General features: G+C 35.4%; 1 protein-coding gene across 8 annotated transcripts in view; it reads left to right on the forward strand.

The window, feature by feature from the left end:
• Positions 1-19,327, forward strand: part of ANAPC1 (anaphase promoting complex subunit 1) — a 99,103-nt gene that overhangs the window by 22,695 nt on the left and 57,081 nt on the right. For all 8 annotated transcript variants that reach the window (XM_057741023.1, XM_057741024.1, XM_057741025.1 and 5 more), the window contains exons 17-27: positions 1,034-1,221; positions 2,944-3,018; positions 5,168-5,436; positions 7,338-7,429; positions 8,245-8,393; positions 11,101-11,179; positions 11,582-11,618; positions 11,700-11,770; positions 13,700-13,878; positions 16,183-16,397; positions 17,790-17,908. In XM_057741023.1, the coding sequence (XP_057597006.1) occupies positions 1,034-1,221; positions 2,944-3,018; positions 5,168-5,436; positions 7,338-7,429; positions 8,245-8,393; positions 11,101-11,179; positions 11,582-11,618; positions 11,700-11,770; positions 13,700-13,878; positions 16,183-16,397; positions 17,790-17,908 (1,473 nt within the window). The remainder of the gene's footprint in view (positions 1-1,033; positions 1,222-2,943; positions 3,019-5,167; positions 5,437-7,337; positions 7,430-8,244; positions 8,394-11,100; positions 11,180-11,581; positions 11,619-11,699; positions 11,771-13,699; positions 13,879-16,182; positions 16,398-17,789; positions 17,909-19,327) is intronic.

The raw sequence follows: 19,327 nt of genomic DNA on the forward strand, positions 1-19,327 counted from the left end.
GTATGACAGTGTAGCACTGTAACTGATAGTCACACTAATAATACTGAGTCATTAAGCAATGTATAGATTACAGGGTATTGATTGATCTGTTCAAGACAGAGAGCAGGTGAAACATCATAGAAACAATGGTGTCAGAAATAATGAAAACTTATAAAGCTTTGGTTAACCAGAATGTTCAATCATTTAGAATGTATTTTAATGCTAGTTAAGCATTGTTATTTGAGGAGGTATATGTTGATTATTACATATTTACTGAAGTATTGAAGCAATATTTTATGTGAATTTATTAATGTAAAAATTGTGGTTTTTTTGTTAGAATTATCTTTAATTTATTGTCCAAACTAGGACATTTTTGAGAATGAAATGGGGAGCTATTAATAATTGTTGGGGCCATGGATGTCAGTCAGTTCTGTCTTAGGTATTCTCAGCTCTTTGGTTACTCTAATACTCCCCCCCCCCCAGTTTTATTTATTTATTTATTTTTTTAATTTTATTTATTTATTTTTTTTGGGGGGGTACACCAAGTTCAATCATCTATTTTTATTTAATTTTTTATTTATTTTTATTTATTTTTATTTATTATTTTTGGGGGGGTACACCAAGTTCATTCATCTGTTTTTATACACATATCCCCGTATTCCCTCCCTCCCTTGACTCCCCCCCACCCTCCCTCGAGTCCCCCCCACCCTCCCCGTCCCAGTCCTCTAAGGCATCTTCCATCCTCGAGTTGAACTCCCTTTGTTATACAACAACTTCCCATTGACTTTCTATTTTACAGTTGGTAGTATATATATGTGTCTATTTCTGATCCAAAATTAGTGATCAAAAGCTGCGCTGAGACCTCTCACAAGCCTGTTAAATTCAGTATCATGATTGGCTAGGTCAGATTTGCATCCTATTAGCTCTTTAATGGCAGTTCTTTTTTCATAGTACTTGGCCTTTATATAGTAGTAATCTAAAAATATTCTTAATAAAAGGGGAAAAGAAATGCATGCATAGGAAGCATACTAAAATTAATCTTTGCTTTTAATAGTACAAACTTGTTTGCAAGCAATTAAATTTATCCTGCCAAAAGAAATAGCTGTTCAGATGCTTGTCAAGTGGTACAGTGTCCACAGTGCTCCAGGAGGACCCAGTTATCACTCAGAGTGGAATTTATTTGTGACTTGTCTCATGAACATGATGGGTTATAACACAGATCGCTTAGCATGGACGAGGAATGTAAGTACATACAATTGTTTTTCCTCCTGAGTTATTCTGTTATCAATGTAATGTTTGCATGATTGGTAATACAACATTCAGAGAATATAACCTATCAATTTATTAATGGGCAGACCTTATTCAACAAAATGGAATAATGCTAAGGCTTATTGTATCTATACATTTTAAGTCAAATGTCATTACTATTTAATAAAAACATTTTACCAGTAATCAGAATTTTTGCGTGTTCGTAACATGGTAAAGCACTTTGGCTATTACTTCTCATTTCATCCTTGTAAAATGGCTGTAAGTTATGCTTGGATTAGTAGGTAGTAGTCTTGACTTTATTGATAAAGAAACTGAATCGAAGAGATCAGAAATTAGAGATTTCCTCAAAACTGGGCCTTCATTGTATTTTCTGACTCCTGGCTTAATGTTCTTTTCTGAAGCCCAGACTGTCTTTTCACACATAATTGCTTGGTCTGTGAGGAGGAAGGTTTGATTTGAAGGGATTTAAAATGATTTAGCCTAAATATCTTGTCTGCTAATGACACAAAGCTGCATTCCTCATATCCCTTCCTAGAAACTTTCTTCCAGGCCCTTAATAGGTTATTTACAGAATCAGCAGGGTAGTGTCTTCAGTATTAGTGATTCCCTTTTGCCTCTGTATATGACTCCCAGGACAGCCTTGCCTGGGTCACTCTGAAGAAATCCTGTAGAAACACTTACCTTTCTCCAGATAACTCAGCTGTATCTTTCTATACACTTTAGTTTCGTACTAGCAAGTCCATTTAAAAAAATCATTTGTTTTTCTTTATTATGAAAGTATACATGCTTACTGAGGAGAATTAGGCAGATGGAGGAATTAAGAGGAAAATAATACTAAGAGATAACCACTCTAAACATTCCTGCTGTTGCCTTATAGGTAAACACAACATCAGTGAAAATTTCTCACGTCATTAAAAATTCTTCGAAAAACCCCCCTCATTTTATCATCCTTGTAATAGGCTACCATGTGGTTTAGTAACTGAACATTGTTGAACCACTTTTTTTCTTACGAGTAATTTGCAAACATTCTTTTATATATAAATCTGTACATCTCTAGTCATTTCCCAAGAAATGAACCTTAAAAGAGGGATTACTAGGTCAAGTAATGTTCAAAAAGGGTTGTGCAATCAACATTCTTGCCAGCATCATTGAAAAGTGCCTGCTTCACCACACCTAACTGTGAGGCGGCAGGGATATGTAGCCTGGCTGTGGGTCCAGAAGAAAGAGGAGAGCACAGATTTTGGAGAGTAGCTACCCATCTCTGCCATAGAATTAGTTAGACTGTCACTGTAGGCAGACTCTATATAAATGTCTGCTGAGTTCTGACATTTGGCTAACGTTGGGTTGATTCTTTGAGACTCGGTGTATTTTGGGTATAGCTAATGGTCCTTGTTCTACTAGTGCAGTGAAGATCTGTGTCATCAGAGGAGGGGAGGAAAGGAAGCTACCATTGCTGTACCTGTGAGCCCAGGCACTGGACTAGGTGCTTTACATAGATGATTTCATTTAATCTTCACAATGAATGACCCTAGAAGAAGGGTTTTCGTACCATGTTTTTCCAGATGAGAAAATGAGTTTTGATGACATTCCTCAGTTTCCATAATTGGTAGAACTGATTTCTGAATCCTTTAAGTTGATCAGTTATCAGTGATAAATTTACATGATTTTGTCTTCTCTTTTGGGGTTATCTTCCAGTTTGACTTTGAAGGATCACTTTCCCCAGTCATTGCACCCAAAAAAGCAAGGCCTTCTGAGACGGGATCTGATGACGTAAGCATTGTTTTGTCTTGCTGATATAAATTAATCTGGGAGTATTGTACTAGTCCCCCACACTATGGTGTTCCTGTTGATTTGTGTATATTTCTAACACCTTTTGCTTATACTGAATGGCAGTAATTTTGAAGGATAGGACCTGTTATATTTTCTGTGGTTATCTATTCACTTTCATCTTCAGTGATTATCTAAAAATTACTAAACATACATAATGCTGTGTGATGTAAATTTGGGTTTATAGATGTTTTATTGCCAATTGATTGCCTAAAGTGACAGCATTTACCTTTTTAGGCATTATTTCTCTAATTTAGCTTTACAGATGTATCATATCCATGGGTGTATTCTTGTGTTTCAAAACATTCTTTTAAAATTGAGGTTTAATTTACATAAATGAAATGCTCAGATCTTAAATATACAGATTGATCAATTTTGACAAACGCATGCTTGTGTAATTCACACCCCTCTCAAGAATAAAACATTTCCATCATTCCATAAAGTTCCCTTATGCCATTTTTAGTCATTTTTTTTCCTTCTAGGAGCGTCCACTGATTTGAATTCTGTCATGTGTTAGTTTTGTCAGCTCTAGAACTTGTTATAAATGAAGGAATATAGTATGTAATCTTTGGCATAAGCTTTCTTTCATTTAGCATAATGCTTTTGAGATTCCGTCCATGTTGTTGCAGATATCAGTAGTTTGTGCCTTTCTGTTGGTGAGTAGTATGAATGTACCATAGTTTATTCATTCTTCCACCAATGGATATCTAGCTTATTTCCATTATTTGACTATTATGAGTAAAGTTGCTGCCAACATTTGGTAACAAGTCTTTTTGGGCATGTATTTTCATTTCTCTTGGCTAAATACCTAGCACTGAACTTGTTGGGTCATTGCTGGTTCTCAGACTGGTTATATACCATGTTACGCTCTGACCAGTAATATATGAGTTGGCCAACATTTGCTGTCAGTCTTTTTCATTTTCACTATTTGGATATGTGTAAAGTAGTTTCTCTAAGTGGTTTTGTTTGTTTGTTTGTTTTGGTTTTTTTTGGCACACGGGCTTAGTTGCTCCGTGGCATGTGGGATCTTCCTGGAGCAGGGATCAAACCTGTGTCCCCTGCATTGGCAGGCGGATTCTTAACCACTGCGCCACCTAGGAAGCCCTCTAAGTGGTTTTAATTTGCCTTTCCCTAATGACTAATGATGTTAGGTACTGTTTCATATGCTTATTAGCTACTTACGTATCTTTTTGTGAAGTTTCTTTTCAGTGTTTACCTATTTTTAAATTGGATTTAAAAAGTATTTATTGAGCTGTAGAAGTTGTTTTAGATATGAGTTCTTGGTCATATGTGTATTTTGGGAATGTTTTCTCTTAAAATGTGGCTTAACAGTATCTTTTGGTGAGCAGAATTTTTTATTTTGGTTAACTTAGAAATTTTTTACTTTTATGGTTGGTTCTATATCTGTTTGAAGAGTTTTTAAGTTATAGTAACACACTGCATTAAGCCTGACAAAAACGCCAGTAAATTCCAAGTTCTGAAGAAACCATTGACCACATTCTCTCAACACAATACAATAAATCACAAGTAGAAACTAAAACAGACTCAGTACTTGTAAACTGTAGCACAGTTTGAACATAAAATTCAGTTGACTGTTAGGCACATTACTAGTCTCATCATCTTATAAACGTGGAAAGATACGTATACCAGCTGGACACAAGTAGACCTCTCCTCTTACCAAAACCCAAATCAGTGTAGTGGTCCCTTACACCTGCCTGTCTACACTTCCCGCTTACCCTTCTTTACTTTTGGCTCTTAAGACATTGCCTAAAATAATCTTAAATTTTTCTCTCTCAATCTCTACCGAAGTAGTAGGATTCTTCTTCCAAAGTCTCTTCCCTAAAAGGGCATGACTACATTTTTTCAAGTGGTTTTTGAAGGTGGCTTGGCTTAATATTTTTTGCTGGCACCTGGAAACTGCTAGCTATTTAGGTGTTGGTTCTAATTTTTCAGCATTGTGATTTATTTCATATTCTTAACAACTTAATGTGAAAATGGAACTTGCATGGTTTAGGTGAATTTGATTTTCTTTTTTAATAACATTACAAGGAGGGATTATTTAAAAAGTTAATATCCTTTTTATTCTTCTCAGGACTGGGAATATTTACTAAATTCAGACTACCACCAGAATGTTGAGTCTCATCTTTTGAATAGATCTTTATGTTTAAGTCCTTTGGAAGTTTCACAGGTGAAGGATGAGGATTTTTCACGGAATCTCAGTTTGGACTCTTCTACACTTCTCTTCACTCACATACCTGCAGTTTTTTTTGTTCTTCACCTGGTCTATGAGGAGCTTAAGTTGAACACTCTAATGGGAGAAGGAATTCGTTCACTTGTTGAACTTCTCGTTCAGTTGGCAAGGTAAATATTGTTTGTAGATTAGAAACTTCCAAGAGGTTGTTAGCTGACTTGATCTTAGCCATGAATGTCATATAGTAAGCTTGTAAATAAATTTCTGAAATCTACTGGGGTGAGTCAAAAATTATCCTCACTCTGGCTGTAGAATTTATTTTAATTAACTTTTAGAAAAGACAGTTACATCATTTTTCGACATAATCTCCTTGCTTTTCAATACACTTGTCCATCTGTCAACAAGCTTTTGTATTCCCTCATTAAAAAATGTTTTAGGCTGAGCTGCGAGCCACGAATGCACTGCTGTCTTCACTTTTTCATCAGAAGTGAATGCAGCCCCTTCTTGATGGCTAACACTTGTGCAACCTTCCTTGAACTTCTCTATCCATTCACACATACGTCTTCGCGACAAAACACTTTCTCCATACTGCGTACAAAGTCTTCGATAAATAATGGCACCAGGTATACCGTCAGACCACAAAAAGCGAATCACTGCATGCTGCTCTTCTTTCATGCAAATCACAAGTGGGGCATCCATTTTCGCTCACACCGCAGTTACAAATGAACTGATGTAACATGTTCACAGTTGCATAGCAGTGACTGGGGAGACAGTAGCTGTGAATGGAAAGCTCTGATAAGACAGTTCAGCCAACAGAAGTTTTAATATAACTGGAGTGCGGATAATTTTTGACTCACCCTCCTACCTTCTCAACAAACTGGGGCGTTTTCTATAAACCACAGACTTGTTTGAAAGTATCTGCTATGTAAGGGCCTGTGGGTCATGCTGGCATTGCTGGTCTTTGTCCTAAGATGAGTGGGAGGGCACGAGTGTGTGTTACATGGTGAGGATGACCTGCTCGGCTTTCATTTTGACACAGTGACTGTGGTGAAAGGTCTGTAATGACACTGGCTGTTTTTGTAAAAATGCCTACCTTCAAATAGTGTTTACAACTAACAAAATCGTAGTTTACATGCAGAAATTATCGAAGTAGGTATTACAATTCCTGTTTTAGTGATGAGGAAGCTTGCTCAAGTTTGTTTCTAAGAACAGGTGTTGTTTGCTAGTTGTGGGCTTTCTTTGCTGTTCCTTTGTTGTCTCAGTCTGCGGTCTTCCTCATCTTTCTGGCTCTAGTAGTAGGTCCATAATAAGTTTGTTCTGATAATATCTTTAACAACCTTTCTAGCACCTTGTGTTTGGCACTGAAGTGGAAAGGTCATACTTAAGGTGTTCTTTGAGCCTTTGTGACCCTTGGTGATAAAGAAAGTTAAATTTGAATCAGAATGCCAACCTCTGCTTTAAGGTTGTAGTATGTCTTCTGATTTCTGTTATTTCTCTTGAGATACTGAAATTCTTTTCTGAGACATAGCAGTTTTAATTGATGGTCAGTTTCTGTTAATGACAAATCATTACTGTGATGAAAATACTTTTGTAATGAAATGACTTTCAAAGCCTAATCATGGCTCTCCAAAACAGGTAACATTTGTGTAATGTTTTACATTTTGTAAGGTATTTCTCACACATATGATCTTATTTAAACTTAAAAACTTGAGAGTGAGTTAACTGGTTTTTCCCCATTTTCTAGAAGAAAAAATACTGAGATTTCATAGAGATGACTTGCTGAAGGTCACACAGCTAATAAATTAAAAGAGGAGAAACTAGACCATAGTGTTTTCACAGTAGTTTTATCCACAAAATTTATCTAGCAAAAGGAGTTTTGGTTGCCTTTGTCATACTGGGCATTTTACAGTCCAGAAATAAAATACAGATACTCTAGATTTGGTTGTCTTTTTCTCATAAATAAACTTTTTTAATTGAAAAGTTCTACTGATGAGTCCTTCTAACTTTTGGGGAGGAAAATGCTGTAATACCTTCCTTGTTATTTCTTTTTTACACGTTCTTATTGTTTTAGGGACTTAAAATTGGAGGCTTATGTAGATCATTACTATAGAGATTACCCAGCACTCGTCAGAACTACTGGACAAGTGTGTACAGTTGATCACGGTAAGTGTTCGTGTTAAAGATTTTTCTGAACAGTGTAGTGACATTTGCTTATATTTTTCTTGGTAAATAGCAGAGGATATATTTCTTACCATTAGCCTTTAAATCAGGGGCAGTGTCTTCTTGTCAGGCAGATTTTAGTTTGTAGTGTTTGATCTCTGATGTGTAGGAAGCCATAACTTCTTCAGTGGGGGCAGATTTTATTCATCCCTAAGGGTCTGCCGTGCAAAAGCTTAGAGCTTCCAGTGCCAAGGTTGCTTTGCTGTCATGTGCTGTCCCATTAATAGCCACCAGCCATGTGCTATTTAAATTAATCATATTAAAAATTCAGTTCCTCAGTTGCACTGGCCATGTTTCAAGTGCTCAGTAGCCATATGGGGCTAGTGGTTGCCATATTTGACAGTACAGATACAGAATATTTCCATAACCAGTGTACCGTCTTAGACCCTGAATTAAAGGGACTCAGGATTGGGGCCCAGTTGTTAAAACAGAGCACAATGCTGGGTGTCTTGCCTGTTTTCTCATCTTTAGGGTTAGGGCAGAAATTTTTGGTTAGATTCTTTATATGCCTTGCACACAAGAATTTTCTAAGTTTCCTTCCAGGATTGGATAAAATATTAGTCAATTAAATTCCACATATTATAATATGGTCAGTTATTTACTGTGGCAGAAAACATGAAGCATTTTGGAGAATATGGAAAAATGTTATTCTGATTGTTTTCAAATGATAGGTATTGTTGATTATTTTTCCTTCAGAATAAAACATTATTGTCTTAATGTATTCTTGTATCTCTGTAAACATTTATCTAATTCTAAAGGACAAACAGGATTTATGCACCACCCATCATTTTTTACTTCGGAGCCACCAAGTATTTACCAGTGGGTGAGTTCTTGTCTGAAGGGTGAAGGAGTGCCACCCTATCCTTACCTCCCTGGAATCTGTGAAAGAAGCAGACTTGTAGTCTTGGTATGTATTTAGAGTGTTGTCAAACTTGTTTTTCTCTTTTTCTCTTTCAGTATGATTTTTAAAATTATCATACAGTAAAATTAACTCTTTTTTTCATTTCCTGTATAGCTCTGAGGCTTTCAACAACTGTAGACTTCATGTAATCACAGCCATAATTAGGGTTCAGGGTGGTTCCATCATCCTCCTTAGAAAATTCCCTCATGCTTTTGAGATTCATCCACGTGTTGCTGTATCAGCAGTTCGCTGCACTTAATTGCTGAGTGCCTGCTATACATTGTGTGGATATGTCACTTTGGTTTATCCATTCCTCCATTGAAGATATTTGGGTTGACTCCAGCTTTTAGCAATTATGAATACAGCTGCTGTAAACGTTCGTGTCCAGGTTTTTGTATGAGCAAAAGTTTTCATTTCTCTAGGGTAGATACCCAGAGGTGGGATTGATGGCCATAGAGTAAGTATATATTTAAGATTAATATATTTATATTTAAGAATCTAAACTGTTTTTCAGAGTATCTGTACCGTTTTACATTTCCACCATCAATGTGTGAGTTCCAATTTCCCTGCATCCTGGTCAGTGTTTGGTATTGCCATGATTTGTATTTTTTGTCATTCTGATAGATGTGTAGTGATATCTCATTGTGGTTTTAATTTCCATTTTCTTAATGGCTAGTGATGTTTTGTGTGTTCCTAGATAAGAGGTTTTGTCAGATATATGGGTTTCAAGTATTTTCTCCTGTAGTTTGTCATGTCCCATTGTTCTCGTAATGTTTACTTTGTGGAGCAAAAATGTTTAATTTTGATGACACCAGTTTATCCAGTTTTTTCTTTTATGGGTAGTGCTTTTGGTGTCATGTCTATGAATTCATTGTTTGACTGTAGGTCACAAAGATTTTCTCCAGTTTTCTTCTAGAAGTTTTACAGTTTTATGTTTTATATTTAGATCTATAATCCATTTTGTTAATTTTTTATAAGATGTGAGGCTTATGTTGAGATTTTTATTCCATTTGGATGGCCAGTTCTTTTAACATCATTTGTTGAAAACATTATTCTTTCTCTTTTGCGCTTTTGTCAAAAGCAGTTGACCACATTCTTGTGGGTCTGTCTCTAGATTTTTTATTCTGGTCCACTGATCTGTGTTGTGGTCCGTACTCTTGATTACTGTGGCTTTATAGTAAGTCTTAAAATTGGTTAGTATGACTTCTTTCCATTAATTTTCTTTTTCACAATTGTTTTAGCTATTTTAATTCCTTTGCCTTTTCATTTAAATTTTATAATCAGCTCATCTGTAGCTACAAATAATCCTACTTGAATTTTTAAAAATAAAATAATTAAAAAAATGAATTCATTTTGTTAATATATAGTTAATCTAAGAACAGACCTTCAAATAGAACCAAAGGATGTCACCAAAGGCTAGTTCCCTCACACTCTTGTCTCTTGGTCCCCCCATAGTGGAGCAGCCTGCCTACAGATCTTTTGTGGACCTTTCTGGAGATGGGGCCTTCCCAGACTTACAGGAGAACCAGATCTTCTGTCTCCTCTCCCAAATGTCACTGGAGTATATGAACGTTCTTGCTCCCCACCCGTCTTTTCCTTTACTCTGCATTCTGCTTTGCTTCATGTTGAGAAAGGCTTCAGAACCCCCTGTGGCTCTGAAATTGACATGCAGAATGGTGATTCTGCTTTTTAAAAAAAATACTGATAAAATATACATAATATTTGTGATTTTAAGTATTTTTAAGGGTACAATTCAGTGGCGTTAAATACATTCCCAGAACTTTTTCATTCCTTGCTGCTTGTATGGAAACATTGAGGTGGAATCACCAAATATATTGATCCTGTTCAACTGTTCTGTAATGGGATAGACTCAGTGTTATATCTTCCCAAAAGAGGGCCAGAGAAATATAAATAAGCCAAAGTTGTTTAGCCTCCAACTTAAATTGTATTAGTCACATTATAGATATTCATATTATATCATATCTTTGCTAGGTATCATGTCAGCTAGCTTCAGGAATATAGCATTTGCAGTGCTTGTATTGGTTTAGAATGTAGGACTTGAAGATCCTCCAGCTTTGTGCTGAAATCTTAATAGGATCGTACTGCTACTTCCAAAAAAAAAAAAAAAAAAAAAGCTGCAGGCTAGATCCTAGTGGTAGTAGCACATATTCAAATGAGAACTTTGAAAGCTAAAGTGGAGAAGGGTTAGGCCTAGAAGGGTAGAGAGAATGTATCTTACCAAAAATGACCCAGAAGTCTATCAGTTTATAAACAGATAAACAAAGATTGGTACATCTTTATAACAGAAAACCCCTCAGCAGTAAAAAGAAACAAACTACTGATACATGCAGTAACGTGGATGACTCTCAAGGGAGTGCTGAGGTAAAGAAGTAGGACACAGAAGGCTGCGTGTTCTATGACTCGTTCTATGTCATGTTCTATGTTACATGACATTGTAGGCAAAATATATACAGAGAAAAAAGATGCGTTGTTTCCAGTGCTGGGTGTAGAGGAGGGAGTGGATTGACTCCAAGGGGCATGAGGGAACTTTTTGGTGTGATGCAAGCTCTCTGTATCATGACTGTGGTGGTGGTTATATGATTGTATAATGTTTGTCAAAACACAGAACTGTGCATCTAAAGTGGGTGAATATTCCTATATGTAGTTATGCCTCAGTAGTTTAAAAAATAATGTTAACTTTCTCCTTATGCAGAGTATTGCACTCTACATACTTGGTGATGAAAGCTCTGTTTCTGATGAACCCTCACAGTATTTATCCAGAATAAGTATAGGTAAGTCAGTCTAATGTTAGGCTTCTGCAAACAGACTTTTATAGATGTCGATATCAGAGTCGAAATTAAAAAAATTAAAAATTTTCTAAGCTTGCGTTAGAGGCCATGTCTTGCTTCATTTTAGAGGTGACATAACTGCACTGCTTAGTCTGGAGTCCACAACTGACTTTTAGAGACCAAGATTGCTTAAAATCTAACAAACTTTGCATATTCAGTGTGCCTAAAAAGGACTGTTTTAGCCCCAGGGAAATGGTTATACTTTCCAACCTGCCAGAGTACTGCTTATTTTATTATTTTTTTAGGAGTTGCTTTTTAATGAATTTTTATTTCCAAATGTTTTCTAGATGTTATGTGTTTTCTTTACTAGGATAACTATCAAAATAAAATTTCGTTTTGTTTTAGCCCCCCAGAAGTCACAAGCAGAACAAGAGGAGAACAGGTGACTTTTATTCAGATTGTGCTTTTACAGAATCTGTTTAATAGCTTCATGTTTAATAACTTCATGTTTATTCTCTTACAGGTTTAGTTTTAGGCATTCTACATCAGTTTCTAGTCTAGCTGAGAGATTAGTTGTCTGGATGACTAATGTAGGTAAGATGGTATTTGATACTTTTCACCTGTCTTTGAAATCCATTCCCTGGACTCCTCCTTCCTAACTAGGCCCTGTGTCCTCAGAGCTTGCTAGAGCTGGGAGGTGTGAGAAGGGAGGGCCTCTCGCTCTACAGAAGGATCCCACAGGATCGAGATGATGGCCCATTGAGCCACCTTTCCTTTCCCTGACAGTCTCACAGCTTCTCTATAGTAATATCTGGGATATCAGAAATGAGTATTTCTAGCAAAATCTAAAAGTAATGTGTAAATATTGCAGGGTATGCTTTTGAATGACATAGGCCAGGGATTTTATGCACCAAGAAGCAGATTCACCTGAGACAAGGGAAAGGAAGGAAAAGAGTTTATTCTCTCTTCCTGTAGCCTGTGTCTTGAGGTTTTAAGCTGAGTAAAATACTAAAATTTTCTATAAAAATGAACTAAAAATTTTAAAGAATATTACTGACATGAAAATATACAAAGTGGGGGTGTTATAGAAATAGTATGTTAGAAAGTAATGCTTTAATGAATATTACAGGATGTTCCTGAATTCTTATTTAAAGAATATTCTAAATGACTTAGTTTTTCACTGTTCTTTTTTGTATATTTCCTTGACAGTTCCAATAAATGTCATGTAGTATTACAGATAAGATACTTATGCTGGAAAATATGAGTTCTGTGCATTTGTATAGTATTTAATAAAAGTGTTATTCTCAAATAAGGTAACATTTTTACCTCAGTAGTCAACTTTCTATTTTAATAAATAATGTATAGTATTATGAAATTTAGAAGATCATTACAGGAAAAAGTAATTAACCTGAGGATTTGAAAAATTTTTTTAAATGAAATATGGTATACATGTAAGAGAGTGTATAAAATGTATTTAGAGAATAATAATAAAATGAACATTGATGTCCTGGTGACCCACCATTGGAAATAAAACATTGCCAGTGTAGTAGAAGGCCCTGTGGATCTATTCCTGTACAGCATCCTTTTCTCATACACCCCATCACTACAGGTAACCACCTGTACAGTACCCTACATAATTTTGTATTATTACCTTCCGTCATTTTTTTTGTTTTGTTTTATCATCTTCATATATTGCTTAGTGTTGTATGGTTTTTAACTTTATATAAGCAGATATAAATATAAACATGTTCTTTACTATTTTATTTTCTTCACTCAGTATTATTATTTAAAGAGTCGTCCATGTTGACTCATGTAGCAGAAGGTCATTCATCTTCACTGCTGTATAATCCCCTGCTTGAATATACACCACAGCTTATTTATCCATTCTGTTGATGATAGCAATTGGGCTCTTTCCTCCCTTCACTTTTTTTGCCATAATGAACCAGCAATAATGAATATTTTAATGCTTATGTCCCTGTGGTATGTGCACAAGTTTCTTTATGGCTACTGATGGACCGTAGGGATGGACCTAACTATACATGCAGTGTCTTCCAAAGCGGTTGGACCCGTATACACCACCACCAGCTGTGGAAGAGAATCACTATTGCTCTACATAGTTACCAACATTTGGTATCGATTGACTTTAGTATGTGTCTGTCAAATGAGTGTGAAATTTTATTTCCTAGTGGTTTTAATTTGCATTTCCCTGATCACTCATTGGATAGAGCATCTTTTCATACTTTTATTGACCATTTGTGTTTCCTCTTAGGGAAATGTCTTTTTATCCTTTGTGGTTTTCCTGTTGGATCATTTGTCTTTTTCTTAGTTTTTAGGAATTTTTTTTTTTTTTTTAAGAAAACTTTTATACTAATCCCCGATGTCAAGACACTGTTCTGGTAGTAAGATGAATAAAATCAGTTTCTTGCTTATTTGTTAGGATAGAGTTTACTGACTTCACTCAGAGAATGATTGGGACAATGGTAAGTCTAAGGGAAAAATTTTCTCCCTTCCTTTCTCCACAAGGTTTCACCTTAAGAGACTTGGAAACTCTTCCCTTTGGAATTGCTCTTCCCATCAGAGATGCGATTTATCACTGTCGGGAGCAGCCTGCTTCGGACTGGCCTGAAGCTGTCTGCCTCTTGATTGGACGTCAAGATCTTTCCAAGCAGGCCTGCGAAGGAAACTTGCCCAAAGGGACGTCTGTGAGTATCAACACGGAAAGTCCACGTTCAGTTTTAGCCTCAATAAAATCAGAGTAGAAATGTTCTCCATTTTCCTTTAAGTCTTTTTGCAAGTGTATATAGCAGATTATCTTTTATATTATATGCTAGATATGGTTTAAAATTGGACAAATCTTATTGTAAATTGAATATGGGGACAGATTTTGTGAATGCTCTGTCTTGCCTGGACCGTTCTTTGCCTTGAGTCAGGACAAGTGCTGAGTCAGTAGAGGAGCTACCATGATTGATTTCCTACTTGTACCATATTAGTAATTAACTACTTTGTAATTATTATCTGGAAATAGGGAGAGCACATCATGTCCTGAATTTGAGTAGTTAATATATAACTATTTTCTCCTTCATACTTTTTTGATCTGCTACATTTCTTAAATTTAACCTTTTACATAGGTGTAAATATATCTTTAATCACATAAAACTGAAACCCCAGGAAGGTTTTTTTTTTTTTTTTTTTGGTGGGGGGAGCACTAAAGTTGTTGAGAAGCTGCCTTAATGTTATCCCTCCTCAGATACTGCCCTTAATCTATCTTCAAATCTGTGTTTTTAAGAATGGGTTCTAAGACACTACAAATATAATAGAAAGTGAAGTATATCATAACCCTCCTCTCTTTTTACAATCAGCTTCTTAAAAATGGAACTTTTAAAACTTCTTCTAGAACTATAGTTAACTTAAAAAAAAAAACAAAAAAACGGTAGCACTACCTTTACCCTAAGGATCAAGGAGCATTCAGGGATGGTTATTCCAGCCCTGGTGACTTTGGTACTTTATGTCTGAGAAAACAGTGCCAATTTGCCTCATCTCTTATTAGCCTTTGAACCAACACATAATAATCAATACATTGTAACTGTTCATAATCCACATTAGATCTTAGGTTATTAATGCTTCTTCAGAGACTGTTATCAAAATTTATTCCCAGCATCAAGAGTTGTATAATGGATCCGTGACAGAAGCAGTTTCCATGGAGGATCCCATCTCCACTAGGGTCATACCAGCATGTCTGTCTTTTAATCTGCTCTTAAATAACAACACTTAGTTGAATTAGCGTTTGTCTTGTTTTAAACAGAAAACCAAAAATTTTTTCCTAATATATGATTATCTTTCCCTTGACCAAGATAAGTCTTTAGTGTTTAGACCTCTTTTGTTACTATGAATGAGAACATCATTGGCACTAAAGCCAAATGGTATTGATAATCATTCATCTGTATTTATAAGTTCATTTTAAGTAATTCTGGCTAAATTCGGTTTGTTCAGTTATTTGAGTTTACATTTTATAAGTTATTTCAAATTTATCAGCTATTTGGGTCTATATTTTATTGCTAACTCACCTGTTAGAATATAGTTTATTTTAAAGTTAGATATTCCATAGGAATTATAATAAATTTTATCAATTAAAGTCAGACTGCTTATCTAGTCATATCTACCATTATTCTTTTTTCAGGCTAATGTTGCTTCCTCATTAAATGTTGCAAAATTTTAGCATTTCACCTAGGAGTTAATCTTTTGTGAAAGGAGTTAAAACTCTGAGAGAAAATGAGTTTTGTGCTATTCACATTTGTCTTAAAGTCTGATGGAATTACTTGGTCTGGGAAGGCTCATAGTAAAGCACATGCTGAGCTTATGAGGACAGAATGATAAGCAAGGAATGAACTCTCCTCACCTGTTTTACTGCATTTAATCCCTTTCTTTTTAAGAAACATACTTGGAACATATCTAGGAAAAAAAAGTGAAAACCAATCACGATCCCTTCTATTTAAAGTACAAAAGTGAGAAAGTATTGTCTGACTACCCCCAGCCCTTGGTTTACATCCTTCTAGGTTGTTTTCTTCTGCTTCTATTAATTAAAGACAATATTTAAATTGGTGTTGGATCTTTAGTAACAGTGAGTAGGGTTAATAGTCTGTTTGTAGTAATTTGTTTCCTTTTTGGAATATATAGGATATAGTTAGATTTTTACAGTTTATTTAGAATATTTCTTTCAGTGGAATCATCCTGCTGACTATTGTCCTAAGTCAAAGGCTTTCCCTTTGGCTCAGTAAAGAATGTTTCCAAGTGGGCAGTATATTGGAGTTATACTTTTAAAAAAAAAAAAAAAGGTTTCTAGGTTAGAGTCCCAGTATGCATTGGGAACCCAAGCCAGCCCTGCTTTGGAATATATTTTTTTCTCTGCGCTGATGTAGACTTGGTACCTCATCCTGTGTATCCCCGTGTTTGATAAGTGCGTATTGGCTGGTTTTTAAGTTAGTATTACAACCAAGTCTGTTACTCAGGTGCTCTCATCAGATGTTCCTTCAGGAACAGAAACTGAGGAGGAGGATGATGGCATGAATGACATGAATCAAGAGGTGATGTCACTAATATGGAGTGAAGACTTAAGGGTGCAGGACGTGCGAAGGCTTCTTCAGAGTGCACATCCTGTCCGTGTCAATGTGGTGCAGTACCCAGAACTCAGTGACCACGAGTTTATTGAGGAAAAAGAGAACAGGTAAAGGAAAGCATAAACTGCTATAATTTAAGTAAAAAATTACTTAAGTGCTGCCTCACTTTGTTCGACTGTAAGAATAGGCATGACTGTAGCATTCACACTTCACAGGGTTGCTCTGGGAGTCAAGTGGGTCATTTCTGCATGGTGCTTAGAACACTGTCCAGTACAAAGTAAAGCTCAATGTAGTCAGCAGTTATTATCAGAGTTCACTGATTCTGTGATGATGATTTTTTTTTTTTTTTTTACTTTTTAATATTTCTGAAATCAGATCATGTCTTTCAATCTGTAGGTGTTTGTAGGTGTTATGTTTTAATTGGCAGTGTTTTTTCTTTCTTAGTACTTCATGAAATAGTGATGTGTCTTCAAATCAATCTTAAATGGAAGGGATATGCTATTTTTGTTTTCATTATTATAATTTTGTGGATTATGTATTGATATAATGTTTCTGCTAAAAAATGTTATGAGATGTAGCCTCCTGGCCTGATTCTAAATTTCTCTTAATGTGGGGCAGTGTTCACAAAGAATCTTAGCAAAATTTTCTTCACTGCTGAACTAGAAAAGCAGCTGTATGTATGTACAGTTAGGAAGAGACAGTGCTTGTGAATAGCTTTGTCTGCAGAGAGAATTTTAGCCTCTTGTTAGCCTCAGAAGGGATATTTCTGTGTCTTCAGGTATAACTTGTATTGTGTTTCCTGGTTATAAATGCCCCTACTTCCACAATTTTTGTTTGCTGCCATTTATTTTAACATAGAAACAAGTTAAAAAGTAGTGTATTAGTTTCAGAGTATAGCCTATAGAGGCCATTTTAACCTTGAACATAGTTGACTTAGTGCTATTAGTCCTGTAAATCCTCGCCATCAAGTAGATGAAACTACTTCTGTGTTTCCTGGAGACACCATGAAATCCACTGACCTCCAAATTGGGGACTTCCTTTTTATCCTTGTGTGCAGGCCATGGAGATGGCACTTGGGCTATATTCACAAAAAGGATGAGAGGAGGATCCCAGCTAAACTGATAATAGCACAATAAGGAAACCCAACAAATATGTTTTCCTCCAAGAGGGCTGGCATCACTTAGAGAAGAATGTTAGGTTTTTCTTTTTGAATACTTAGTGAGAGTTGGCTTGGTTTATAGAACAGCTGGTTTTAATTCACAGTGAATATGAAATAGTAGAAGGTAATGTGTCTCTCCATTAGTTTTTAATGGGAGTAAGAATATTAAAATGAGAATAACTGTGTTTACATGACTCACCCACATCTTTGTATGGATTTACTTTGATGTGGCTTCATCTTACACAGCAGTGCTGCTTTTGAAATACTTGCCTACAGATTACATTCCAGTTCTTTTTTTGTTTAAATTTTTTTCACATGTTGGTTTTAATTTTAATTATAGATTGCTCCAGTTGTGTCAGCGAACTATGGCTCTTCCAGTAGGACGGGGAATGTTTACCTTGTTTTCATACCATCCTGTTCCAACGGAACCATTGCCTATTCCTAAGTTGAATTTGACTGGTATGTTAAATTCTGGGCTCAATGAGAAAGGAAAATGATTAAGTATATGTTCAGTGGAGTTCTTTTGAATTATTTTAGTTGAAACCAAAGAAATGCTGTCTCTATCCCCCATGATTTTAAATATTGTTGATAGCTACTGTAGTGGTATCAAAGCTCAAACAGCAAATTAAATTAAACATTGTGGGAAGTAGATTATAGCCCACTACTAAATTTTGCTTTTAATGAGACCATTTCAAGATATAAAAAGGCACTTGGGAAAGTTTCATAAGATATTATTGAATGGTGAGAGTATTGAACTTTAAATAATCTTAAAATCTAATACCTAAAAATATTTAGTCTTAAAATGTCTTGTTGTATCTTAGTATGAATAGATGATCCTTGTACAGAAATAAGAAAATATACCAAGCAAAAAGAAGAAATGGTTACTCATAGTATTCCCAACTTGCTAGAGTTCACGAGTGTTAAATAATACTTTGGTTTATTTGTTTCCCAATTTTATTTCTCCATTTTATAATTTTATATTTGTTTAATTATCAGAAAATTTAAACCTGATGATTGTTTTAAAAATTTACTGTGTAGTGAATGAGCATCCTTTCATATCTAGCATGTGTATGTGTACAACTATGCATATGTGTTGTATACACATTTTTAATCAACAACTTTATTTTTATTTGCTCCAGAGTATTTCATTTAATGGAATATAGTTTATATAAGTAACCTGGTATTATTGGAAATTATTGTTTTTTGCCATTACAAATGTATTGTTGGGTTATATTTATCTTATTTACTTAGGATAATTGCTTATATGGAACTCCCAGGACAGCAAGATTTTAAGCCTTTGATATAGCATATTGTCAAATTTCCTTTCTGGTTAATTGCTTGAGTTTTTACTTCTGCCAGATATAAGTATACTTATTTCCCAATGTTACTGATTATAATGTGTTTTATAGCTCATGTCCACCTGATCTGGTTTGACTGTGTACTAAAGATGACAGTTGTATGCAGTTGAAATTGTTATTGACTATCCCTTAAAGTATTCAATATATAGTACATACGGTTTTGTGAGACCTGTACAAAACATATAGTACATACAGTAGTGGATAGGACATAGAATATGCAAATATTATTCTATCATATTTTAAGTTACATAATTAAAAAACCCAGGGTCCCACTGAGATTTGTAAAGAGCTTGTGTTTTTAGCAACATGCAGAAATTGAGATCGGCTAGTGACGAACACGTTCCCGTATCCCATATCACACCTTTTCTGGAGCCATAACCTCTCTGAGAGGCACAGCAAGCAGAGCTGCCTTCAGTATTTGAACTGTTCTCTTTCAGAGATAAAACAACCATGGCAGAGTCTGAACAGTTAGCGAGGCTTGATGGAAGAGGGTACTGGGTATAGGTGTTCATTTTATTAG

The sequence above is a fragment of the Hippopotamus amphibius genome, chromosome 7, assembly GCF_030028045.1.
Source record: "Hippopotamus amphibius kiboko isolate mHipAmp2 chromosome 7, mHipAmp2.hap2, whole genome shotgun sequence".
Classification (NCBI taxonomy): Eukaryota; Metazoa; Chordata; class Mammalia; order Artiodactyla; family Hippopotamidae; genus Hippopotamus; species Hippopotamus amphibius.